Here is a 26,663-nt window from a genome sequence, read left to right as displayed (position 1 = left end):
ACAATATACTCTTTATTTATTTATTTATTTACATTGCTCATACGTTGTGGGATCCCACTTTCACGAATGGGAGACAGAAGGGGATACCAGCCTGTCATTGCAGGAGTGACCTCTTGGGTATTCTCAGCCCAGGTGATGCCAGTTCGATATCCTCACCATTCCGGTAAGAGCATGTTTTCCTTATAGCTCAGTGCTGTCCGCTACTGGAGAAGGATTGATGGATTTGAATAACATGCTGGTTATTTACAGGTAAAAGGATAAACACTGTGCTTATATACGTGACCCATGTCTGGGTCCAGGACCCATCTCACTGGAGCCTACTCTAGTTCTGTATTCTCTTCTGCCCACCCATCCTATCAGTGAGTCCATCCTACCCTGTGCCCCCTTGAATTTCTCCCCCTCCACACATCAAGAGGAGTGGGGATGCCTTATGTGCTTAAAAGTTAAGCTTATGCTTCAGTTGTGCTTTAACAACCTGACACTGTGTAGTGCTTAAAATGAGAGATATATAAAAAAACCTGTAAGACTGAAAACAGCCATTGAAAACACATTTGATGCAACCCAGCAGCCAGTAATTGCAAACTGAGTATCTTTTTTATATGCACCTGTTTAGGAGTGTCACTGAATGCCACAAGACTTGCTTCCACATAAATGTAGCTCCCATGGAGTTCAACAGGGCTTGCTCCCAGATAAGTGGGCATCGGGTTGCAGCTTACTTTTTGCTGGATCGCCCAAACATTTTTTTTAATCATGCATTTTAAAAAGGAAGAAAAATGTAGGAAAATAAGCAAGCAGAGAGAACAAGCAATGGGCAATTGCTTCCACTGAACCCTTTAAAAAGAGAATAAAAAGAGATGAGGGAGGGAAAACACAAATCTTCATGTTACAACAAGAAATTAAAGGGAGAGCATCCACACTTTCAATGCCGAAGAAATGATTGCCTGGGAACAAGATCCGGAGTGTTTCTAAGCAAGGTTTGCCTCTCCAAATTGACATGCCCCCATCTGTGAAGATGCTCAGTTTAGCCCCACTGCAAAATGTGTGGTGTGGGCTATTTGGACCTGCTATGTCCAGTAGTCACAGGATCCGTTTATTCCAGTGGGTAAAAAAAAAAAAGCTTCCTGTTGACTGTTCTTGTTGCCATTTCTTTCACATGCTAGTGATTATGGCTCTTCAGTTACCTGGCTTCCACCCACTGGCTAGCTGTTACCCAGTCCTCCCCCTCCTGGTGCCACTGGAGAATTGCACTCTCAACAGCATCTGCATCCCGTGCTGTCCCCCTAGTGGTTGCCTCTGGCACTGCACTTCCCCCAGGGGCTGGCTCCACTCCTGCACTTCCTCTCCCCATGGTGGCTGCCTCTTATCCTCGACCCTGCCATCGCCGGGGTCAGGCACTCTGGTCGATGATGACATGCCGGTAGATATGTGTTTGGCCCTTGAAGCTGGAGGCGATCAGGAAGTCTTGCTTGTCGACGTTGAGGTGGGCAAAGGAGCGCGGGGCCTGGGTGCTCAGCTCTTGGAAGTGCTGGAACAGCCCTGTGATGGGGTTATAGAGATACACTTTGCTGAAGGAGTAGTCATTGCCTAGAAAGGCGTAGCGGTAGCCGGCAATGCTCAGTGGCTGGAAGACCATGGAGCCGCGGGAAGGCATCTGCTGGACATCTCGGAACATAGAGCCATCCCAGTGCATCACCTGTAGGTGGCAGAGACCCTTGTGAGTGCAGCCCCTTGGCAAGAACATCCATAAAGTTTAGGGCAGAGATCATAGAATCAGAATAGTAGAGTTGGAAGGGGCCTGTAAGGCCATCAAGTCCAACCCCCTGCTCAGTGCAAGAATCCAAATTAAAGCATTCCCAACAGGTGGCTGCCCAGCTGCTTCTTGCATGCCTCCAGTGTTGGAGAGCCCACTACCTCTCTAGGTCATTGGTTCCATTGTCATATGGCTCTAACAGGAAGTTTTTCCTGATGTTCAGTTGAAATCTGGCTTCCTGCAACTTGAGCCCATTATTCCGTGTCCTGCACTCTGGGATGATCAAGAAGAGATCCCGGCCCTCCTCTGTGTGGCAATGTTTCATGTACTTGATATAGATGGATATCCTACTGCTAATCAAGCTGTGAACCAAGAGCTGTCCAAAGGTAATGTGTGGGGGAGGGGGCAGTGTATGTGAATCGCACCAGTGCAAAACCTGTGCTTGTTGAATTAGACTACTTAAAAGAACTGCAGCCAGGAAAGGGTACTGAATTCGTTTCTTTCTTGATGGCCGCTAGAATGTTGGTAATCTCATGGTGGAAAGTTAAGGCCCCCATTCAGATGGATTTTGGTCCAATGGAATGGAAATGGACTGCCTTCAAGTTGATTCCAACTTATGGCATCCCTATGAATAGAGTTTTCATGGTAAGCAGCATTCAGAGGGGGTTTACCATTGCCTTCCTCTGAGGCTGAGAGGAAGTGACTGGCCAAGGTCACCCAGTGAGCTTCATGGCTGTGTGGGGATTTGAACTCTGGTCTCCCGGGTTGTAGTCCAACACCTTAACCACTACACCACACTGGCTTCGAAGCTTTGTTGGACTGATGGGCCATGTGCCTGGGGAGCACCTCTTCCCGCCCTCCCCCGCATGCCTGGCTTCAGCACTGGTATCCTAATGTTAAATCAGTTTCTCACTGCGTCCAAACTGGAGCGGTTATATGCCCTCCTTTACATAGAAGAGTTGTCTGTCTGAAGGTCCACTCAGCTCAAGTCCAGTTTATGAAGGGAGAGCAAGAGGGGACTTAAAGTTGCCCACCAGCAGTTAACAGCACCTGGCGCACAGTCTGAGCAGGCACACAGGTCACCTGATGCTCCCCGCTGTGGTGAGATCTATTTAAATTATAGTAAGTATTTCTAAGTTTTATATCTATGCATATAAGTTATCATGCGGAAACTGTGCAGTGTCCTGTTTTTCGTGGTTTTTTTTTTTATAAATTTCTCTTTTTTGGGCAATGGGTAGCTAAGTGGCTACTGTTGCCTGAACAAGGAAATGATGGTTTAGGCGCTGCTTATAAACCAGGCTATGATCCTTGTGTCTAGGGAGCCTTAAACCACCGCTTCCCAGTTAAGCCATCCAAGGAAACTGCGGTTTAACAAATGAGGATATCTATGCTGAAGCACACAAGGAGAGGAGGAGGAGGGACTGTGCAGCCACTTGGCATGTTCTCAGGCTGCGATACAATGGTTTGTTGAACTGAGGTGCTCTCTGAACCATGCCGAAGTACTGATCCTGCACTGAAAGTCTAAACTTCTTCTTTTTTTAGGATTATGAAGGGTAAAATTCAGTACATTGAAAAAGTGAATGTGCTTGACTGATTTCCCTGTTCTTAGACTAAACTGTAGTTCACACTTTGGATGGCCTTGGTAACCAGCCGTTATTAATTATCATCCCTGCTCCCTCCCTTCTCTCATACTCTGGCATGCACTGAGTCTGTCATAAATGGGAGGGTCTTTTATCCAACTTTACACTGTGTTCAGGGGTCTTGAGTGCCTCTCAGTCAATCTGCTTTCCTCCAGACTCCCAGCTTCCACCAGGCCCAGCAGGCATGGCCAATAGTAATAGAAACATAGGAAGCCACCTTGTGCCCAGTCAGACTGTTGATCCATCTAGGTCAGTACTGTCTACACTAACGGGTAATTGTCCTCCAGGGTTTCATACAGCCTACAGCCCTTCCCCAAGTCAAGTATGATGGGAGTTGTAGTCTAAAACATCTGAAGGGCACCAGGTTGGAGAAGGCTGGGACAGGTAATGCAGGACTGGATGGACCAACTGTCTGACAGCAGAAGGCAGAGTCTTCTGCTGTAGTTGCATCCTGCAGTGTAGTTCCTGCAATGAACAAGTAGGTGGACCTTGCTGAAAAACTGCTCTTCCCGTTTCTGTTAAGAAGTTTCTCCCAAAGTTTAGCTGAAATCTACCCTCTTGTGACTTGCACCCATTGTAATCTAGTACTGCCCACTGGGGCATAGAGAACAAGCCTTTGTCCTCATCTATATGACAAGCCTTCAGGTAGGGAGGGAAGAGAAATTCACTTCTTTGCACTTCATGCCGTCACTATCAAATCTGCACTTTCCAGAGCAATAGAACAACTGAAACACAGACATCCTTTGAAATATACCTGTATCCAAATTTTGCAATGCAGTTCTCCAACCAATGTTTACAAAAATGCATATATTGGGGGAAAGTGTGCATTAAAATGAATCTATTGGTGAAAATAACATACAAACATGCATTATATTAGGAGAAATTGCTTCCAAAGGAGTATTCATCAGTCAAAACTGCATACAAACGTGTTAAAAATTTGCACTAAAATGCTGAACAATTTTCATGAAGATTTTTTTTAAAAAAAAATACTAATCACTGCAGAAATGTGGCAAACTGAACTGAAGGTTGGAAAAATGAGAATCTGAGAACTGAAATTGACAGATCCCGCCATCCCTCCCTTTAGGTATTTGAATATGCTGTCATATCTTCCAGTCTTCTCTTCTCCTGGCTAAACACACCCAGTTTATTCAGCCTTCTGTACAGGGCTTGCTTCCACACTAGGGGCCATCTTCACTGCCCTCCTCTGAACCCATTCCAGTTTGTCTGCTACTTTCTTAATGTATAGAACCCAGAACTGGTTGGCACCCTGGGCTCCTGCTGGGAGGAAGGGCGGGATATAAATAAAATAATAAATAAAAAAATATAACTGGACACCATGCTCCAGATGAAGTCTGACTAATATGGAATAAGTGAAACTAGTTTTTCTCATGGCTTGGAAACGGTGGTTCTAAAAATGCAGCTGAGCAAGCTTGAATGGAGACTTAAGGAACTCTCCATTATCTATTTCCCTGCATGGGGCTTCATTTACCTCTAGAGCACCAGCTTCAACAGCCACACCTCTTCATTCAGAGACATGCTGTGATGTAAATTGAGAGTGGACCGAGGGCAGCTTCAACATCTTTTCACCTAGTATAATTACTTTCCCCCTCCTGAGAAGCAAAATAGAACTTAGTAATCATTCCACTAGCCTCACCTTGGAATCGCCAAGGAATCGGGTCAGGCAGACATACACATCCTCCTTGACCTTGAAGTGCTTGACAGCATAGACATCATCCATGTCAGGGATGTCTGTGCGGCGCACAAACTCCTGCTTATTCCATTGGTAGACGACGGGGCGTTGGGAGCTACTGGCCAGGATGAGGTGGGGTTTGCCAGCAATCTCCAGAAATTCAGCATCTGTGTCGCGGTACCATGGGTGCAGTGACTGGTGGGAGTAGAAGCCGTGACCATTCCAGCGGTACAGGGTGGTGGAGCCAGCCTTGGAGCTGTCAGCCATGATGAAGTACCAGTCTCCTTCAATGCGGAAGACCTCGATGTCATTCGGTTTGCGGATACGTGAGCCCTCAATAACCTGCATGTGCACAAACCCTCCAGCCGCTGCTTCGTGCTGCTTGTAAATGTGCGAGCCTCCGAACAGCTGAGCCACAACCACAAAAAGCTGGTCCTCGATCACCAGAGGTTTACAAACCACAGTGGAGGAACCTAGGAATAGCACAGAGAGAATGAACAGCAATCTCTTTACTGAAGCCTGACGTCAGAAATGCTGTCGTTAAAAGGAACGGCAACCATGGAGAAGGCTCGTGGAACATAGGCAAAGTGTTCTGTATTGTACTACAGAGATTCTGAGGTCTTCTCTGGCTTCCACAAGAAGAGAGACAGCTTCTTGTGAATGAACTTAACTGTTTCGTTATAGCATAAAAACACAAGGCAGTCTGTATACAGAGAGTGTGTGTGTGTCTCCAGATGTTGGGTTACCCCTCCCATCATCACTGACCACTGGCCATGCCAGTCAGGACTTATGGGAACCGGAGTCCAACAGCGTCCAGTGACGGCATGGATTTCCCATCTCTGGCCTACCATCTCCAACACAGCGCACCATTTCAACATAAACAACTCCATCAGAAGTTCTTCTTACACTGCACCTGGGATGCAAATGACCCCCTCCTACAAACATTAATTCTCCAAATAGCATTTGCATGCACTCTGCTACCGTCTTTGCTGCGTGGCACAGTGTTGTGCTGTTGATTTTGCCCGCTAATTGGGAGCACAGGAATCTGCCTTACTATCGGTCCATCTAGCTCAGTATTGTCTACACTGACCGGCAGTGGCATTCCAGGGTTTCAGGCAGGAGGCTTTCCCAACACTACCCGGAGATGCCAGGGATTTGAACTTGCAGCCTGCTGCATGCAAAGCAGATGCTGTACCGCTGAGCTACAGCTCAGCTGCCTCCTGTGATGTAACATAGTCTCGGATGGTGTTGGCAGAGGAAGGACATGCATTTCTCACCGTTGATGGTGGCATAGGAGCGGAATTTCCCTGCCACGTGGTCCCACTCCAAGAAGCTGCAGCGGCCAGTGAAAGGGTGGGCAATCACTATGTTCTGTTCCTTCTTGTAGGTGAAGGTTTCTACTGAGAGTGACTGCTCCAGCAACGTATCAAAGAGAACAAGGTCTGTAAGAAAGAGGATGGATGTTAGAACTAGAGTAGAAAAGGACCGCCTCCTCTTCTTTTGGGCTTCAACGGTCCAGCTTGGAAAAATTTGGATGTTTGGCTGGCACACAATTCATCAATAAGGGCATATTTCCAAGGGTTGCCCTTCCTTTAAAAAAAAAAAAAAACATACAACTATCTTGCCAGTTGTACACATTTTTAACTGAGCTGTATCCAGTGATAGTCTGCTTAGAGAAAACTCACTAAAATGAATAAACACGACTAAGTTAGGTCCATTCATTTCAATGGGTCTGCTCTAAGCAAAGCTTATTGGAATACAACCCACTGGTTTTATACTACTATGGCTTATCTCACGGGCGAGGAACCTCAGACCGAGGGCTGAATGCGGCCCTTCAGACCTCTTTGTCTGGCCCTTGCAGGCCACATCCCCCCCTCCCTGGCTCACATCCTCACTGGCCCTGCTTTGCGCCTCCTTGAATGTTTTTGTCTGGCTGGAATGTGCCCCTCGAATTCTGATAGTGCCTTTTACTTTTCTGGGTGGAGGATAGAGAAGGGTGTGTGTAGAAACTAACCCACTGTACAAATGTAACATCCACATTTGTTGGCCTGTACCACGTTTGCCTCTGACCATGCTCCCCACTGGCTTGTGGCCCCCAGAAGGTTGCCCAGAAGGGAATATGGCCCTTGGGCTGAAAAAGGTTCCTGCCTTATCCAAGGACCCATCTAGCCCTGTGTCCTGTCCCCTAGGTGCCTATCTAGGTGCTTCAGGAAAGCCTGTAAACAGCGAATGAAGGGATGAATAGTCCTTTTCTACTGCTGCTCCCAGCAACTGGTCTTCAGTGGGATCCTGCCTCTGAATGTGGAGTTTTGCTTATCATCATGGCTAATAATCACTGAAAAGCCCAGGGCTAGCCCTGTTATGAGCCACCTGTCTCGGGTATCAGATTAGGGGAGACAGCTTGCCCTCCTACTTCCTGCTCACTGAGAAGGGGCAGAACAAGTAGAACCTGTGGCCAGCCACTGCCATGTTGCTTGAGTTCCCATTGCCAGCAGTTGTCTGGCCAAGAATCTTGGCCAAGCCATATATATAAATTGCCTATATATATAACGGCATGTATGGCATCGCAGGCTGCCGTTTTCCTTATAGGTTCATTCAGTTGTTGGAGGAATGCTAGTTGCTGGGGAGCATGGCTGGGAAGAGGGCTTTTGCAGTTAGGTCCCGCTTGCAGGCTTCCCATAGTGGGTACCTGGTTGGCCACTGTGAGAACAGGATGCTGGACCAGATGGGCCTCTGGCCTGATCCAATAGGGCTCTTCTTACATTGGACTCCCACCATCAGCCCCAGCCTGCATGGCCAGTGGCCAGGGACGATGGCAGCTGCAGTTTAGCAACATCTGGAGGGCCACAGGTTAGCCATCCCTGGACAAAAACAACAGAGAGGTCTATGGCACTTTAAAGACCAACAGATTTATTGTGGCATAGAGGTTTTCATAGCTGGGTCTCTGGCCTGATCTACCAAGGCTCGTCTTACGTTCTTATGGGGCTGTTCCATTAAGGCAAACAGGGCACTACCCCACCAATCTCAGTCTATCCTCAGCCAGCGTCCACCTGCCTGCCTTCTTGCTTAGTTAATTCAGGGAGTGGCCCTGACCATCGGCTTCCTCCTCCTTAATCTCAGTGGTGCCCCCTGTAGGACTCAGCAGGGAGATGGATGGGGATAAAAGTAGAATTAGTTGGCTCAACCTGCCATTGGCTCTGGCTGCGCCTACCATTGGCCTCCATGTCTTTCACCCTGCCAGTCCCAATGGTCCCCAGATACCACTGGGTTCAGTCCCTTCTGGTGGTGGTGGTGGTGGTGGTTATATGCCTTACGACTTATGGTGACCCTATGATTTTATATATATACATATTCATAGGGTTTTCATGGTAAGAGGTATTCAGAGATGGTTTACTGTTGCTATCCTCTCACGTCTACAGCACCCGGTATTCCCAGGCGGTCTCCCATCTGAGTACTAACCAGGCCTGACCCTACTTAGCTTCCAAGATCAGATGAGATCGGGCGTGTTTAGGGTAGTATGGCTGTAGCCCTTATGGTTATCTAGATGTTAATACCAGTTTGAGTCTTCCTATGCTCATGCAGTCGAAACCACACCACATGAGAAAAAAGTACTGACAGATGTTGGGTAACCTCAAGGTACGTACAAGTACAAAATATGTGAAGACAAAGAATCCTAAGGGGACTTGGGTGTTCTTCTCCCCAAAACCTCCCAGCCCCATAATAACCCAATGGCATGGAATACTGAGAGACTGAAGCCATACGTTATTCATCTGTAGGGCAATTGTGTGTCGACGGGGGGGGGGGGCAGGCGGGCAGGGATAAGCTTTCAGCCCTGCCCCTCCAGACTGGTGTTTTGTTTTTGCAAGTATGTTCTGCAACATGTCATTGATGTGATAATAGTGCATTAGTGGTGGATTCATACTGGACCGTCCACACATCATTCCGCTTTGTAAGTTCTGTGATGCTTCCCTAATGTTACTTCACTGGAGGGGCACTCTTGCACTGCAACACAACAAAAGCGGGGGGGGGAAATAAACCTGAACATTTGTGGCATAAAAAGTTACAGGATTTCAGTAGAAAGCTATGGGAAATGCACGGATTGAAAACAAAGCGGGATTTTCGCCCTGCAACTTTTGCAGGTCCAGGTGATATTGAACGTGGGAATGCAGGTGATCGCCCCAATACCGTGGTAAGCACAAATGACCATGAATGCACAATACATGAATGCCTAAAAGGAGCCCTACGTCTGCTTCCTGGAACAACTGTGTCTTTCATGTGAGGAAATTTCAACACAACACAACACTGGAAAACTACATTGCAAAATTTAGATAAATGCCAATTTTGGAGGATGACTGTGTTTTGGTTCTCATATTGTTTCAGAAAGTGTAGATTTGATCAGTTCTGCTTTTCATGTGAACTGAAATGATCTCCCCCTTCCCTACATAAAGGTAGAAAGAACAATCTCACTGCAGTCTCTTCAGCTGGGGAACCGAAGGGCCACATCTTCAGCCGAAGGAACACATTCCCTTCTGGGGAAACCTTATGGGGACTGCATGCCAGTGGTGGGCGGGGCCAGAGGCAAATAAACTAAACAAAACTGGTATGGTACAGGCAAAACTGGGCACAGCAACAAATGCAGGGCTTGGGAAAGTTACTTTTTTGGACTACAACTCCTATCAGCCCACTCCAGTGGCCATGCTGGTTGGGGCTGATGGGAGTTGTAGATTTAAAAAGTACCTTTTCCAAGCTCTGCAAATGTGAACTGTATCTTTGCACAATAGGCTAGTTTCTACCCATACTCACACACCTCTTTCTATATCATTTTACACATACTCGCACTCCCCTCTCTGCCCTCCATCCAGGCAATCAAGCGACATTATCAGAGTTCAAGGGCATATTCTAGCCAGGCAAAAACATGCAAGGAAGGTGTGCAACAGGTCCAGTGAGGGATGTGGCCTGAGGAGAGTTCCAAGGGCCAGGTAGAGAGGGCTACATGAGGCCCCCAGGCCTGAGGTTTCCCACCCCTGATTTCATTGTCTGGATAGGTCCTGATTGTTATCATTGTTGCCTTATTGTACAGAGCTACCTATTTATTAACGTCTATAGCCATATAAATAAGTATTCCTTGGGCAGCTAACAAACAAGATGATATTCAAAATGTAATATATAAAAACTAAAATGAACAAGAAGCAATAAAAGACAGGAAAAACAAATTCTAAACCCATCCATCTGTCCACACAAGAGGCAACAGGAAACTGTTTATGGACCAGATTAAACTACACTAGGTCCTAACAGTCCAAGGTTAGTTTAAAATTCAAAGGTCAAATGCAAAGATCTTCATCTGGGGCTGAAAAGTATGCAGAGAAGGTGCCAGGCGAGCCTCTCCAGGAAGGCTATTCCATCGCAAAGGTGGCATTGCATTTGCAAGCGTTTGGCTCTAGTCTGTACCCTTGCCTCTATTTTCTTTCCCTTCCTCCACTGTTTGCTCTGTCAGTTTTTAGCTTGTAAGCGCCTTCAGCCAGGACTACAGAAGGTGGGAAGGTGAGGCTTAACCCTTGCCTCCCCAACCACAATCCTCATAAAAATCACCCTCCCACCACACAGCAATGACCCTTGGGAAAAGCACCTCCCAACATTGTTGTCAACGTCTGCTCTGCTGCTGGCTATGGTTGTTGTTTTTCTAAGTTCACATAAGGACATAAGAAAAGTCTGCTGGATCAGGCCAAAGGCCATCTAGTCCAGCATCCTGTTCTCACAGTAGCCAACCAGATGCCTATGAGAAGCTTGCAAGCAGGACCCTGAGCATAACAGTACTCTCCCCTCCTGCGGTTTCCAGCAACTGGTATTCACAAGTATATGATAAGAACATAAGAAACAAAGTGGGCAGAGCCCTTGATATGACTGGGATGTGACTGTCACTTTTGTACAGCAGGCTACATATGAGTCTGGCCAAAGTCAGAGGTTAGGAACGTAGGAAGCTGCCTTATACAGAGTCAGACCATTGGTCCATGTAGTGCACTATTGTCTGCGCTCAGTGGCAATGCCTCTGCAGGGTTTCAGATAGGGGACGTTCCCCACCCTAACTGGAGACACCAGGGATTGAACCTGGGACCTTGTGAGTGCAAGGCAGGTGCTCTACCACTGAGCTATGGTCCATTCCCAAATGTTGCTTGCTAAAGAGCACAATCCAAGCCAACCTTCGCACTGGGATGTACGGGGTGGATTGGCCAGAGGTGTCCCTCCACCCAGCCTTCTCCTTCAGAGTAATTCCAGCATTGTGCCACTGGCATGAATCTCCCCCTTCCACCCACTGAATGCTAAGTGGGCAGAAAGCCACAAACCAGGGTGTTCTGGGAGACAGGGAGCGGCTGAGCCTGCCTGGCATCCATTGGATCCCAAGCTGGCCCTGCTGTCATCTTTGGGCCCAATATGGGCCTATTTGCTGCCTAAGCTTCTCCCTCCACCACCCCATACATCACAGCACAAAGGTTGGCTTGGATTGTGCCTTGCCTGGCCCAGCTAAGGTTTGGACTGTGCCCTAATCAGATGTGGGGAACCTTTGGCCCACCAGATGTTGCTGAACTGCTACTCCCATCAACCCCAGCAAACATGGCCAATGGCCAGGGATGATGGGACATGTAGTTCAGCAGCATCTGGAGAGCCAAAGGTTCCCCACACCTGCCCAAACTGATAATAAATAAAGTTTGGAAAGCTGCCCCAAGGGGGGAAATGGTGCTGCTGAGGCATGGAGGAGCGAGACTTTCAGGCCTGAGGGGAAGGGGATCTCCTCAGTGGGGGAAACAGAGAGAACAAGGAGGCGACGTACCAGTGGTGATGCAGTTGAAGCCCCCAGGGCGGAGTTCACTGAGACTGGTGCGGTTCAGCTCGGCTGGTGACCGGCACTCTATGGGCTCCACCTGGGCGTTAGTGTGGCCCAACCACTCCACCAGCCACTTGAGCTTGCAGTCACAGTGGAAAGCATTGCCCCGCAGGTCCCTGCCAGGAGAGAAACCAGTCTGACTGTGACCCACGCTAAGCCTGAAGCCAGCAAAAAGTGAACCCAGCATCTTTACTATCTTATATCATTTATTTATATACTGTTATTTCATTTAAAAACATCAAAGAGGTTTACAACAAGTAAAAACAAACAAACACCTATACGGTAAAAACCATTAATAATACAGTAAAAATAAAGGTCAACTATTGCAAAACGACATCTTCGTAATGCCCTGCATGAGCCTGGTGGGACAGAAAGGTTCTCAGCAGGTGTTTAAAAGTTAAAACAGAAGGCGCCTGCTGAATCTCTGTTGGCTGAGCATTCCAGAGAACTGGGCTGACGACACTGAAGGCTTGATGTTGTGTCGATGTTAAATAAGCCTCACCAACTTGGGCGGGGGGGGGGCGACCAAAGCCGCTTCTGCAGATAATCTCAGTGATCGAACTGGGATATAAGGACTTAAGTTGTTCAGGGCTTTGTAAATTAATACAAGGACCTTGAACGTGCAACTTGTGCATTGCCAGCAAGGTTTTCTATCTCCCTCTCCCCCCCCCTCTCTCACACACACAAAGCAGCTCACATTCAAAAGGTTATAAAACAAACAATACAATAAAATGTCATCCAAATCCCATCACTAAAGTCGTATGTAAAATTAGATTTTTTAAAAAATCTCACAGAACAACCTGAAAAACAAACCACATGAAAATCGTGACAACCAAGCTGTGTTAAGGCACATAAATGCACATAAACATAAAAGTTGTTGAAGTCCTGACCTACCATTCCCACCAGCGCCAGCGCCAGGCATGACTGGGCCCTTGGGCACCAGCCTGCCCCGGGCCTGTGGTGCCCACCCACATGCCCCACCTACCTCTCCTGTCACTTCATGTGAATGCCCCGTGCACTGCATGTGCATGCCTGCCATCAACCAAGATGGCGACAGGGGCATCAGCCCCTTAGGGAAGTCTCGGCCACCATCTTGGCTGATGGCAGGTATGAGTGCACAGCATTCGCCGCAATGGGAGAGTTGGTGGGATATGCATCCAGGCATCACGGGCCCATGTGGTCTTTATGGTGGGGGATGCCAGGGAGCTCCCTCTCTGCGATCTTCAGCAGGGTCGCTACCCTCCCACCCTAAAGAGTGACCCTTCAGGGGGGGGGCTGGGCCACAGGGGCCTTTGGCACCGGCCCTGATTCCCACCTGCTCAGAGTTTGCTCTTAAGTAAAGCAAGTGCTAATACCCGAACAGACCTTCAGTCTGCAAATGACAGCAGAGAGGACAGCATTGGGGGAAGACTACATAGATGGTAGGCTAACTGCAGTTAGGACTGAAGGTTTAATTCAGGCATTGCTAATGTCTGACTCCCACCACAGAATCAGATGCATCTGTCATATTCACGAGGTTTTGTGCCTGTACGTCAAAGAAACAAAGTTTCTAGACCTCATGGAAGCACAGAGAATCTTTCGTGATTACAGTAAGCCTGCTAAAGAATTGGGGGAAGGGGGCTCAGGAGTGGTTTCAAGGCCAGGAAAGGGCTTCAGCAAACATCATTGTCTCCCCACACAAACCCCATTCCCTATTCTAGGGGTAGCCAATGGGGTGCCCTCAAGACAGTGGTGGCTGGTGCCAACTGGGACTGGTAGGACAGAAGGCAGAGAGCCTAGCAGTAACCCAGAGTCTGAGCCAATGATAGGCAGAGCCAACTAATTTGCGCTTTGTCCCCATCTTCCTCCCTGCTGAGTTCTACAAGGGCAACACCAAAACTAAGGAGCTTACAGGTAGGGCCACCAGAGTGAGGTTGATGGGGCAGTGCCCCTTTTGCCCTAACAGACCAGCCTTCACTGCCTCCATACGTTGCTGTACTGCAGCAATGACCATTGGCCATGTTGGTTGCAGCTGGTGGGAGCTGTAGTCCAACAGTATCTGAAGGGCACCATGTTGGCTATCCTTGCTGTATTCCATTGCCCCTGTCGACCAGTACTGATAACCAGTGACCCACCTGCTCTCTTTCTACTTGCATTCAACCGTTGCGTCCTTTTGCAATTAGTCTTAGATTCCTGGACATAGCTTAGGGTGCCACTGTTTTGGATGAACTGTCACCACTCGTGCAAGTGGGTGCACAATTAAGCAAGCAAATAATTTCCACCGGCTGAACTTGTGATATTTAGCTCTTCCCTTCGGCTTTTTTTTGCAAGAGAACCCAATGTGCATTGACTGTACTCCTTACTAGCAGTGGAGAGGAGGCTGGATCGCTACCAGCACTCCCAGATGACTTCTTTATTCAGCATTCATCCTGATTTGTTCACAGGGAGCTTGGCTGATATTGTCTACGTAAGGAGCATTCATTCTGGTTTGTTTGTGGAGAGGTTGGATGACATTGCATCAAAGCAAGTGTTATCCGGCACTGTGCAATGCATTTCCCCAACACTTCCCTTCCTACAAAAAGTTCCATCTTTGGGGGAAAGCAGCTTTGCTGTGCAAGATCTCCCAGTTTGCTATAATTGCAAAACCTCAATTTGCTGGGCAGTGACTGAATCTCGCCCGAAAATAGCAACGGTCTGGAAGTGCCCCCTACCTATAACTTTCCTTCCCCCTTCTTCCCTTTGCCCCACACTCACACTGAAGTCAAAGCATCCAAGCCCCGGAACAGATGTCTCGGTAAGGTCTTCAAGTTATTGTTAGCCAAATTCCTGTAGGAAAGAGGAACAGGGAAACCTTTGTAGGACACTGGGGAAGGATGTGAAGGAGGCAGAGCAAAGGTAATGGGGAATAGGTGTAAGGGGAACCAACCAGAACCATAGAAAGACATCTTGAGGTAGAACATCAAATGGCGCCCCCCATCCCATCCCCAAATCAAGGTGCACAGCAGCATGGGATCCTCCTGATGTTCAGCAACATCAGAAGGGCCAAGGCTCCCCCACACATGCTCTACATGTATCTGGTGTTTGAGCAAACACACAAGATGTTATAAGGCAAAATGCAGGAGAGGACAAGCATGAAGCTATGGGGTGGATGAGTGGAAGCAATGCTTGGAAGTGGGATTATTTGGGACTGCATTATGGGTTAAACAGGGACTAGGAGTGGGCCCCAAAAAGTTGTTGGGATAAGAAAGCTTGCATGCCTTTAATAGGGAGATTCCCTTCTAGCCAGAATTTGGGGACACCTCTATGCTTGCTTACTGTGATGTAACCTCCTACTTATAGGCGTTAATTCCATTCTCTTCCTCTTCTTTGTTAAGACATGTTGTTCTCTTATTAGCATAATTCTCCATTATGCCACAGGAGAGAGAAGCATCCACAGTTTTCTCTCCCAGATGATCCCAATCATGGACTAAATCTACTACCTATTTCTATCTTGTCTCTCCAAGCTAGAGCCTATGTTTTCCTGAACATATGAAAGATTGTGAGTAAACATTCTTAATACTTTTTACTAAAGAACTGTCTCAGTTGTTCTTTTATTCAGCTAGTCTGTATGAGGGGAAGGTGGGATGGTTAATTCTCATTCCGCTTTTGAGAAATATATACTTTGCTAAGAAAGAGAACTACTAAACTGTTTCTATTTCATTTAAACCAAATAAAAGTCACTCACAGATGGAGAAGGTTCTTGAGACCTCTGAAGGCGTTCTTGGAGATAGTTTCAATCCTGTTTTGCTCAATGAACCTACAAGTTGAGAGAAGACCCTTTCAGTCACCAATAGGGGGGGAAAGCAGTGGAGAGACAACTAATGAAAAAAAGAGGTAGCCAGTTTCATTTTAATTGTGATTTTCATGGCTTTAATGGCAAGGCTTATCTATAAAAGCTATATATGTTGGATCCAGATTCAAGGTTGTATCCAATTTTGTTCTATTCTGAGTAGACCGATTGAAATTAATGGACTTGACTTAGTCATGTTCATTCATTTCAATGGGTCTGCTCTGAGTAGGACTAGCACTGGATACAACCCAAAGTTGCTTGAAATCAATAAGACTTAATTTAAGTCGTGATGACTTGTCCCATTGATTTCAGCGGGGCCCAAGTTCAACCAACTTCGTCTGGATACAACCCTTATTGGTTGGATGGCTTGTTCCCTTTCCTCAGAGAATTTTAGGAAAGGTTATCTGAGGAGGGAGGGAGGGTGGAGCTTGGGAATCTTATAGAGAATTCTGAGTGCTCTCACCAAACTACAATTCCCAAGATTCTTTGGGGAAAACCATGATAGCATAAAACTGATATGTAATGTGGATAAAGAGTCAGAGCCCCGAAGGCAAATACAAAAATAGCTCCCCAAATATCTCAACTCTCTATCAGAGTCCTAATAAGCACAATTAGGAGAAGGGCCATAGCTCAGTGATAGATCATCCGCTTTGCATGCACAAGATCCCAGTGTCATGCCTGTTGGAAGTGGGGCAAGCACAACTCCTGTTTTGTTCTTTTGTTTATGTTCCAGAAGGGAGATAGAGTTAGGGTCCTCCAGATGGCTTGACTACCTTTACCTGTGATGCTCTGACTGACTTCATTCCGTTGCAGACTGATATGCTTAGGGAAGTGTATCTGACCCTCCTCCTTCTGCCCTTTCCCCTCTCCTCTTTTTCGACTGTCCGAGAGAGAGAGGAGACACCTTTGTCTCTGCTCTCTCCCACCTGAGCCACGATGGCAACTCCCAAGCCTGGGCGTTGCGCCGCCAACTTAGTTCGTTAGTTAGAACTAGATATTTCTTTCTATCTACTATGTATTTCTATAAATAAAGTAGCTTTTCTTATTTTACTAAGTCTTAAGTCTCAGTGATCTGAATGCGGGGTAAAAGCCTGCTACTGAGGTAAACGCACATACTGGCACACATGCATCTCAGACCGTTGATGATCTCTGCTAATATTTATACCAATTTACATAACAATGCCTCCCTCAGAGGACTCAAAAGATGAAGGGGAATGGGAGACTTCGGACCCAGAGGAAGGGACGAGTTGAAAGGCAGCTCAAGACTCTTTGCCCTCAGACAAGGAACAGGACCCTACTGGAGCCATCCTGTCAGGTTCAGAGAGCGACCAGGAAGCTACGTCGACCCCAGCAGAGAGGAGACACCAACAGGTGTTGGAATAATGGAGGCATTTGACTCCTTTAAGAACCACAAGCTCTTGAAAGAAGGAAGGCTGATTGCAAACACCTGGCCTCAGACGTGGCGCTTAAAAGGCTGTGAATGGCTTGGGGCTTTTGCTGGAAACAATGTTGACCCTTCCATGTCTTCTCCTAGCCAGCCTGGCTTGTGATCCCATGTCTTTGACCCTGCCCTGCCTAATCGGATCTCCGATACCTTGACTTTGGACTCCCAAAGGACTCATCTGTTCTCTCGGCTCTTCCTACCCAGTATTTACGCTTACTGTAGTTGCTGGCCTCTTTTCCCCAACTCAAGCCTGCCAGATTTACGGCAGTTGGTATAGACCAGGGTAGTCAATGTGGTGCCCTCCAGATGTTGTTGGACTCCAACTCCCTTCAGCTCCAGCCAGCATGGCCAACGGTGAGGAATGATGGGAGTTGTAATCCAGCAAGATATGGAGGGCACTACCCTGGCTACCCTAGTGCAGACTTTTCTGAGCTGGATGGACCAATGGTCCAACTCGGCACAAGGCAACTTCCTATGCTCCTAATATCTTGATTATTCCAGGGGAGCAATGCTGAGAGTGAAAAGATAAAATGAGAGGAGAAGCACATGATAATTTTGTTTGTAGGAAACAAAGTTTAACTTTGATACAGGGAAGTGACCGGGCCGGTGTAAGCACCTGGCATCCCTGGGCAGCTTCTGTGTTCCTAGAACCCTAGTAGATCACCTGCTGATGCCTGTCCTGGATCCCCTTTATGTCCCCCCCAGCTCTGAGCAGCACCAGTGGGCTAAGTATAGCTACCATTTTAACTTCCCACAATGCCCTTGATGGAGAGTCAATCTGGGGTATTGTGGGAAATTAAAAGGACGTCCCTCAGCCATCCAATGCCACTGTTGATGCCATCACTGCAAGTTATGGCCTCCAAGGCCCGACTACCAGAGGAGAGGGCTGTGAGGCATCCTTCCCTGGCTCTCCCTGTCAGGTTCCTACCTGCTCGTGGTTACTGCCTGTCACTAGGCACCACCAGGGACTCCGCCAGTCCGGACCGCTCTCTCTTATGGTTTCTCTCCCCGCTCTAGCACAGATCTCAACAGATCCCCCTGCTAGGCAACCACCAGTAACGTCCCAATACTAGTATTCCCAGAGACTCTGAATACTGGTATTGTTATTCTCTTCACCGCTGCCACCATTTGTTACAGTTCCCCTTCAGCCTTGGTCATTACCTTACCCTCCCTTCTGGTCTGTGAAACCCCAGCCAAGGATCAGGCCTTTGGTAAACCAAATTAAGTATTTATTACAGATAACAAAGCTAACAAGATTAACAAGATTTCTTCTTAAGGCACATAAGCATATGGTTTTACTCAATACTAATCCGAACTCCACCTCCCTCCTGGCAAACAACTCTCTAAACCCCACCAAGCAATCCACTCAGTTCTCTTCTCCCCCCCAGATTCCACTCTCACTCTTCCTTTTATACATTCAGCCATTTTAAACACTCAGCCAATCATCTCGCATTCTACTGCCCATTCACTCCCCCTCTTTCACTCCACTTACCATGTATCTTCTAAACAACCAACACTTACCATATATATATTAATATAGGAACATCACAAGGGCCCACCAGGGTGGACTTTGCCCAGGGGCCTCTCATACCTAAGGAGTTGGGAAGGAGGGCTGCTTGGCCAGTACACTGAGGGCCAAACTAGACAATGGCTTAAATATGTACACGCATTTAAACCAGCCTTCACCTACCTGGGGCCCTCCAGATGTTTTGGACTACAACTCCCATCAGCCCCAGCCAGTATGGCCATGCTGGACCAGTGGTGGGACTCAGTTTAAGGTAGTTTCCTATGTTCCTAACTCTGGGAGGAATTCTCTCTTAGATGCAACTCTTACACACACCTTCAGACGGAGGTTCAGATCAGGTTTAAATGTCCAGATGATTAATCGCCTAAAAGGATTTTTAATTGGTTGTGTGTCTTATTTCAATATGGCTTCGCCTCCTATAGCCACTCAATCCTTCCTCCTATATTCATCACAATCCCTTCCCCTCCCAAATTGACTCCCTCTATAAGGAGCAAACGTCTGCCTTCACACAGGAGTTTCCCTGCATCCCATGACGTTTGCAAGCTCTTTATGCCTCATCCCATTCCACTTCACCCTAAATTTGCATGCTTGCCCCCCAGCCCTCCCGTGACACCCCACCACCCTTGTACACTCACAGGTACTCCAGGTGTATGAGTCCCACAAAGGCGTCGTCCCCGATCAGTTCCAGGGAGTTGTAAGTGATCAAGCTAGGAGTTGGGGAAGAAGCAGGCAGGTCAGACACTGGGAGGGATGAAGGGGAAGGCAACCAAGTTTGGGATGGAAGATAGAGAGGATGGAGCTAGAATCCAAAAGAGTGGCATTCTGCTTAAAGAATGCAGGTGTCCTATAGGGTTGGGACTCAGGAAGACATGATAACAAGGTTGACTGTTGCTACTAACCAAAGGAGTTAAAGCACAGTCACAATTTGGTGTCCGTGCAGAGTCATAGATGGTGGGGAGCTATCCCACAGGTATCACGATCTTGGGACACCTCAAGCTGGGAGGAGGATCAGCAGGAAGGCAATGGACCTGGCAATCACCCCCTGGCTGTGTGGAGAGATCCAGTGGGATGCCTAGAGTATTATGCCAGGGCCCCTCCTGCAATCCCCTTTGCTCTGGTGATTAGCCAGAGCTCAGCAGGGGTTAGCCCCCAAAATCTGTTCTTCAACACCAGGGATCTGCTTTGGAATATGTGACAGAATGACAAAGATGGCAGCATACAGAGGGAATGCCTTTCTCTGTGGAATACATGTAGATAGTTTTCACCCATCCACACCTGTAACTAGGGGGGTTCCAGATCAAAGGTTCCTGTTTCATGCAGGCACCTCTCTCTCTTTCTCTCTCTCTCTTGAAATCAAGTGTGGGGAACCTTTGGCATTCCAGATGTTGCTGAACTACAATTTCTACCAGCCCAAGTACACATGCCTAATAGTCAGAGATGATGGGAGCTGTAGTCTGGAGGGCCAAAGGTTCCTCAAACCTGTTTAATTTTAAATTAATTGCTGCCATCATGCCAATAAGAACCATGCAAATGGGAATGAAGGCTTCAGTTACTATTTTCCATCCCACTTGGCTATGCCTTTGGTAAGTAAAATACACTCGCTCACCACTTACGGAGTAGGGCACCAGCAAGCACCAGTGAAAATGTGCAAATACAATTCACATATGTGAAAAAGGCATGCTCATAGGGACACACCCACAGACCAGTGGACATCATCACATGTTCCATGCAATCAAATGAAGGGCACCAGTATGCTTACACTCTTTGGGGCACTAAGTCACAAGCCTGCTTGAGCCTGTGAAATACTCCAAGGGCCCTTGTGAAATCCACACTCACATGGGCATCTGCACAAGGCAAATCGATTGCAGGCCTGTGGCTCCGTTACAGAAATCTTTGTTGATTAATGGTTCACCTTTGAGTCAATTAATTGACTGAGTTTATGACATCTGCATTGATTTGCAGAAAATATTCATTCTAAAGAAAACTATATTTTTATCTGGAGGTTTCGATAATGCACACATTTGTTGCAGCAGGCATCATTTTAGGAGAGACATTCTGCCTTCGGTCTCTCACACGGGAGGGAATGCCTTTTTTAAGATGTCACTTGCACATCTATAAAAAGTACTTGTATAAAAATTTGCTGACTGATTCACTGGGAGCACCTTTTACTCAATTTAGATGATTTTTTTTCTCACTGACTAAACCAGCCTTTCCTAACCTGTGGCCCTCCAAATGTTGTTGGACTCCAACTCCCATCAGCCCCAGCGAGCATGCCCAGGGATGTTGGGAGTTGTAGTTCAGCAACATCTGGAGGGCCAAAGGCTCCCCACACCTGCTGTATACATACCACAGGATGGCTACATGCTCCACACTCCTTGACCCACTCACTCAAAGCAAGAGTGTGTGAAATAGTACAAATTCACTTGGCGGCACACGTGAAGAGATTCAGTCACAGGGCATGTAAACAGACACACTGGTAATTGAGAGGGAGGCAGCTAATTACAGGAACAGATCCACATGTACTTCACAGGCACAAGCAAAAGAAATGCTGGACATACACTCTTTTAACACACACACATCCCACGCTCACAACCGAGGTGTCAGGATCCTTACAGCAGTTGAAGAGATGGCACATGTTGAAAGCTGCCCTCTAAGATCTCAGTGAATCCTGAGCGAATGATAGACCTGCAGAGAGAGAAAGCAGGGGGGAGGAAGGGAAACTGGATTATGGAGGAAAGCTGCATAACCAACAGGGCCCCAATAGGGATGGCACAAGCAGCCTGGTCAGCACCTCAATAGACCCTGTGGAGGCAGAAGGAGCTCAGTCCCCAAGATCCCTGACAGTAGCCCTGCAAAAATCAGCTGGGGACAGCCTTTCAAAGCCCTAATGTTGCTGTTGTGCTCGCCTCCCAAAATCCTTCATCGCTGCATGGAGAGGATGGTGCTTTAATCCGCCTCTGTTCTTGCTTCTCTTTTATGCAGCCACCGCGAGGATGGGGGGGGGAGGGGTGTTCTGTAGCTAGCGTGCACATTGCTTTTCCACCTGTGGTTCCCGCGCCTGCTTTCCAGGGGTCTACCTCCAGGGAGCTGCACACCTGCATCTATGCAGTAGCTGGGCAATTCAGGAGACATCTGCAGATATTGACGCGGGCGGTCTCTTCAGCATAACTCGAGGTTCTGAGCCCACCCGTGATTGACTCCTGACCCTTGGATGCCATCAGGGCAGATAGCAGTCGGGTTTGTCCTTAGGTAGCCTGCCTCTTAAACATTCCCCACAGGTGTTGCTCTATGGAAAAGGTAAGGGATAGAATCCCTGGGGGTAGATTCTCTGGCTCGCCAGCCTAGTACAATTTAGGAAGGAGATGGGGAGTCTCCACTGTGAAAAATTCATGTCCCTAGCATGGCACAAATCCTCCATCACACTGCACCACAGCTCCGTGTGGGGAGAGGAGCAGAGCATGCACCATCAGCGATCAACCTCCACTCTGTGCTAGCTCCCTGGACAGGGCTTTTTGCCTTTATTTGAAATGAAGCCAGCCATACAAACCCATGCCCAGCCAGAACAAGCACTGGGGGTGAGAAAGCATCAGCTCACTCCACGGGTTGGTTGCTGATTCTCATGGGCAATAAGACCCTTTTGCCCTCCCCATCCATTGTCCCAACTGGGTTGTGTGGGAGCAAAGGAGTCCTTCCCCCTCCCTCTCTTTTGTGACAGCCCCCCCCCTTAGGAAACTATTTTTCGAAGGGGCACGATTTGGCTGAAATTGAGGGGATGAATGGGGGGGGCTGAAGACATCATCCCCTCCCCAAAACAATTCAAGCACTGGCCCCAAACTTTTAGGATACAACCCCCTCCCCCAGACCCTTCCCCATGAACCGAAGCCACCCCGAACGATGTGTAGACTTATGAAATTAATAAATAAAAATCTCCCGCCCCCAGACCCGTTTAACTCTTTGCGGCCCACCTTCTCCAAGCAAGAGGAGGGGAGATACTCATTTGGTGATGTGTGCCAGAGGAAGGGAACGAAAGATCCTCGCGGAGTGTGGAGAGGGGGGGGATTCTCCAAGCCTCCTCCCCCCTCCTCCCCCCGCCCCGCTGCCCCCGCGTCCCGCCCGGCTAGAAGAGCGCTTACAGGGAGAAGAGGTTCTGGGGCAGATCGCGGGGGATCTCCTTGACCCGCTCGCACATCGCCGTGTCCTTGGTGCAGGTGCAGCCCAGCGGGCACTTTCGCTTCGGGTACCTCCGGCCGACGCTGCCCTGCCCGGCCAGGAGGAGCAGCAGCAGCAGCGGGGCGCCGGCCCCACCGAGCCCCAGGCGCCAGCCCATCCTCCCGCTCAGCCGGGCTGAATTGCTGCCTCTTCCTTTCCCTCCGGCAAAGCGCCCCGCGCCGAGGCTGCCTTGGCCCTAATCCCGCGGCGGCAGCGCCACCTTCCTCCGCCTGTCCGTCGTCATCGCGCCGGGCTCCGCGCTGGCGTTAAAAGCAGCAGCTCCTCTGCCGCGCTCGCCGCCGCCGCCTGCCCCTGGATCCGGCGACGGGGAAGGGACCCAGGTGCGCCTCCCCCTCGGTTGTCCCGCCTCCTGGTCACCGCCGCCGCGCCGCCCTTGCCTGCTGATTTTGCAGTCCAGAACCCATTCCCGCTTTGCCTGCTCTTAGGATGATGATTATTGATTATTATTAAAAAAAATAAACCCTCTTATGCGAATACAAAAGATATAATCGATCTATTTCTCCATCGAGTAGGGGGGAAACGAGAATCAATCAATCCGGGGATAATATAAAAGATATAACTGCAAAGATCTCATTCTCCAGCACAAATGCAGCTTTCCACCCACTTCCCCTCCTTTCTTCTTCTTCCTCGCTTTCCCTCTTCTGGGCTCTTGTCCCCGCAGATACATCACTGCCGCGTGTACACACACACACACACACACACACAGAGAGAGAGAGAGAGAGAGAGAGAGAGAGAGAGAGCTGCCAACCAATAGGAATGCAAGCTCTGGGCTGCACATCGACCAGCCTACAGTGGAGAGGCAAATGAGACGGAGGGAGAAGAGTGGTGGCATTGGTAATGGTGAAATAATTATCATCACACCCAGCACATAATTACACTCTGGGATCTGCTCTCCCAAGTGGCAGTGATGGACACAAACCTGGATGGCTTTAAAAGAGGATTGGACAAATGCATGGAGGAGAAGGCTACCTATTAATGGCCAGTACTAGCCAGGAGGACTGGGTGCTCCCTCCACTGTAAAATCATAGGATCGTAGAATTGGGAAGGGCCTGACCATCGAGTCGAACTCGATGCTCAATGTAGGAATCCAATCTGGTGGAGGCAGCTGTGATGCCAGCTGCAGGGTATCACAAGTGGGGATGGCGTGTTGCAGATCTTCAGAGGGAGGCATCCATTACCCCACGATTTCTATGGAGCTGGGAGAGAAATATCCCCCTTTTTTCATGGAGGAGAAGACTAGCTGTGATGACTATGTACTCCCTCCACAGTCGGGGGCAGTATGCGTCTGAATACTAGTTGCTGGGGAACACAAGCTGTTGCGCTCATCTCCTGCTTTTGGCTTCCTGCAGGCATCTGGTTGGCCCCTGTGAGAACAGGGTGCTGGACTAGATAGGCCACTGGCCTGATCCAATAGGCCCTTCCGACGTTCTTTTTAATCCTAATGGAGATGAAAAAAAAGGGAGCAGTGGTTAAGGGTAAGGCTTGCAGTCAGTTTCACACATTTACAAACTCCTCCATAAGAAAGCCTATGCAATCTCTCTCTCTCTCTCTGTAGATAGATAGATAGATAGATAGATAGATAGATAGATAGATAGATAGATAGATAGATAGATAGATAGATAGATAGATAGATCAGGCTCTGTTTTCTCTTGCGGGTTTCCTGCTGCGAAAGTGTGCCCTTGGAAGTCATGGCTTCATTGCCTATGAACGCAACATGCAGTAGCGTAGTGGCAAATTCAGTTCAGGTCCCTTCATGTTAGTCACAGCCACACACCTCTCCTTTTTGCTGCTGGGTTGAGAATGAGATCCCTGTTAATGCCTTCTTCCACAACAGTAGATATCCCTATGAGCCAATAAGCATTAAAGAGGAGAGTGTTAGCTACTGAGAAGAGTCTTCTCAGCGGCTGACTCACCTCCTTTAACTCTGATTGGCTTCAATCAGCAGGAAAGAACAAGGAGGCATGTTAGAAGACTCTTCTCAGTGGCTAACACACTCCCCTTTCATGCTGATTGGCGTATAGTAGACATAGGGACCCTGCTACTAAAAAAGTAAAGGGTCTAAGAGCCCCTGAGACTCTGGACGACTACACCTCTGGCAACATGTACTTGTGACATAAACACTGCATACACACACAGCACATAGAAACCCTACATGAGCAGTTTTCACACATTGCAGCTGGCGCTCACTTTGAATGTTGCTTCTTACAGAGGAGCTGGCCATCAGTGCCATCAGGACAGAAATCCAGGGCCCCACTAAGCAGAATACGCATCCAAAATGATCAAAGGGTTGGAGCAACTTCCCTATGAGGAAAGGTTGCAACATTATTATTTTTTTAGTTTGGAACACTGAGGTTCCCAAACTTTTCTTCCCACAGACCACTTGAACATTGCTGAGGTTCTTGGCGTACCACTTCATGATTTTTCTGCCCCTTGTAGCAATTGCAATGATAGATGCTGTGTGATTTTGAACTGTATTTCTCTTGCTTCTTTTCTTTCTTATATTGTATTTTAAAGTACCACAATTTGTCTTCCACAGAATGCAAACTATAATACTATAAAACACAATATAAGGAATAAAAGAAACAAGAAAAATATAGTTCAAAATAAGTTTGAATATTTAATGTGGACATGCCGTGGACCACCTGAATGAAGCTCATGGACCGCGGTTTGGGAATCTCTAGTTTAGAGAAAAAAACAGTAAGCGGGGCATGATAGGGGTGTATAAAATTATGTATGGTGCACATAATTTCCATAATACTAGGATTTGGGCCATCCAATGAGCATAATATTGTTGCACTCCACCCCAGTCTCCAAGAGGCAAGAGATCTCCAGGGGTCCCTGTACTTGCCCAGGGTTTGGTTTCCTTGGAAAGAAGGTCAGGGGAGACTGTGGTATCTTTATGAAATATGGTTTGTTTATTTACACACATTCCAACCTGAGCTTAAGATGGATTCGAAGCATTGGCAGTCCAATAGAGTTTCAATAACAATAGGACCTCCCTGGCCCATTTACCAGTCAATGGGCACTTGACCCACCCATTAACCCACCTGGCCACTCTATTAGATTAACAAAAGAGACTCATCTGACCAGTGGAGCAGGTTTCTCAGCTTCAGGTGCAGGGTTCCAAATCAGAGGCTGGAAGGGGACTCATAGAAATCAACTATCTCAACCCCCAAACCCATAACACTATTCAAAATACTAAGACACTGGGCCATTCAACGAAGCTGAGATGTTGGAAGATTCAGAACAGACAAAAGAAATACTTCTTCCCATGGTACATAGTTCAAATATAGAATTTGCTCCCATAAAATGTAGTGATGGCCACTAACTAGGGTGACTTTAAAAGAGGATCAGACATTTTAATCGCAATAGTGTAGAAGTTGCAATAAGTCTACCATGAGGACTAGAATCTTGCTCTTGTCACCCTTTTTTTCTTTTGCAAAGCATTTGGAGATTCTCAGAATGCTGAATTCTGCAGCTGCTAGCAGCTAAAGGGATCACAGAATACATACAGGCCTCCAGCACTATCTTTCTCTCATGTGCCAGCCCAAATGTCAAATGAGGGCGCTTCCAGAGGACCTGATCATTGATCATTCATCCTGAATTGTTTGCAAGGAGATTGGATGATGTTGGCTATTTAATGAACATTCATTCTGCTCAGTTTGAGGGGGGAGGTGTTAGATGCTGCTGTGTCAA

General features: G+C 47.8%; 1 protein-coding gene and 1 non-coding gene across 2 annotated transcripts; both read right to left on the bottom strand.

Annotated features, from left to right (window-relative positions):
• Positions 1-23,612, bottom strand: LOC133370535 (leucine-rich glioma-inactivated protein 1-like). Its single transcript, XM_061596983.1, has 9 exons — positions 22,871-23,612; positions 21,351-21,422; positions 19,373-19,444; positions 15,664-15,735; positions 14,694-14,765; positions 11,907-12,076; positions 6,358-6,522; positions 5,045-5,553; positions 1-1,693 (listed from the first exon to the last, which is right to left on the bottom strand). Exons 1-9 carry the CDS (start codon positions 23,062-23,064, stop codon positions 1,388-1,390), a joined length of 1,632 nt encoding a protein of 543 aa, XP_061452967.1. The 5' UTR covers positions 23,065-23,612; the 3' UTR covers positions 1-1,387.
• LOC133371054 (5S ribosomal RNA) lies at positions 8,491-8,609 on the bottom strand. The gene has a single exon (XR_009759255.1). It is a non-coding gene; the product is annotated as a 5S ribosomal RNA (ribosomal RNA).
• Positions 23,613-26,663: the final 3,051 nt, after the last annotated feature.

The sequence above is a fragment of the Rhineura floridana genome, chromosome 15 (genome assembly GCF_030035675.1).
Source record: "Rhineura floridana isolate rRhiFlo1 chromosome 15, rRhiFlo1.hap2, whole genome shotgun sequence".
Lineage (NCBI taxonomy): Eukaryota > Metazoa > Chordata > Lepidosauria > Squamata > Rhineuridae > Rhineura > Rhineura floridana.
Note: the sequence above shows the minus strand (reverse complement) of the source record. Positions and strands in the feature narration are given on the sequence as shown.

What these genes read in the sequence shown, in the direction of transcription:
- LOC133370535 (XM_061596983.1), bottom strand. Translation starts at nt 23,064, where the DNA reads ATGGGCTGGCGCCTGGGGCTCGGTGGGGCCGGCGCCCCGCTGCTGCTG. An exon ending in GTGCCATCTCTTCAACTGCT is followed by an intron (nt 19,445 to 21,350) that starts GTAAGGATCCTG and finishes CCCAACTCCTAG; the next exon opens with CTTGATCACTTACAACTCCC. An exon ending in CTCCTATGCCACCATCAACG is followed by an intron (nt 5,554 to 6,357) that starts GTGAGAAATGCA and finishes TGCTATTCCTAG; the next exon opens with GTTCCTCCACTGTGGTTTGT.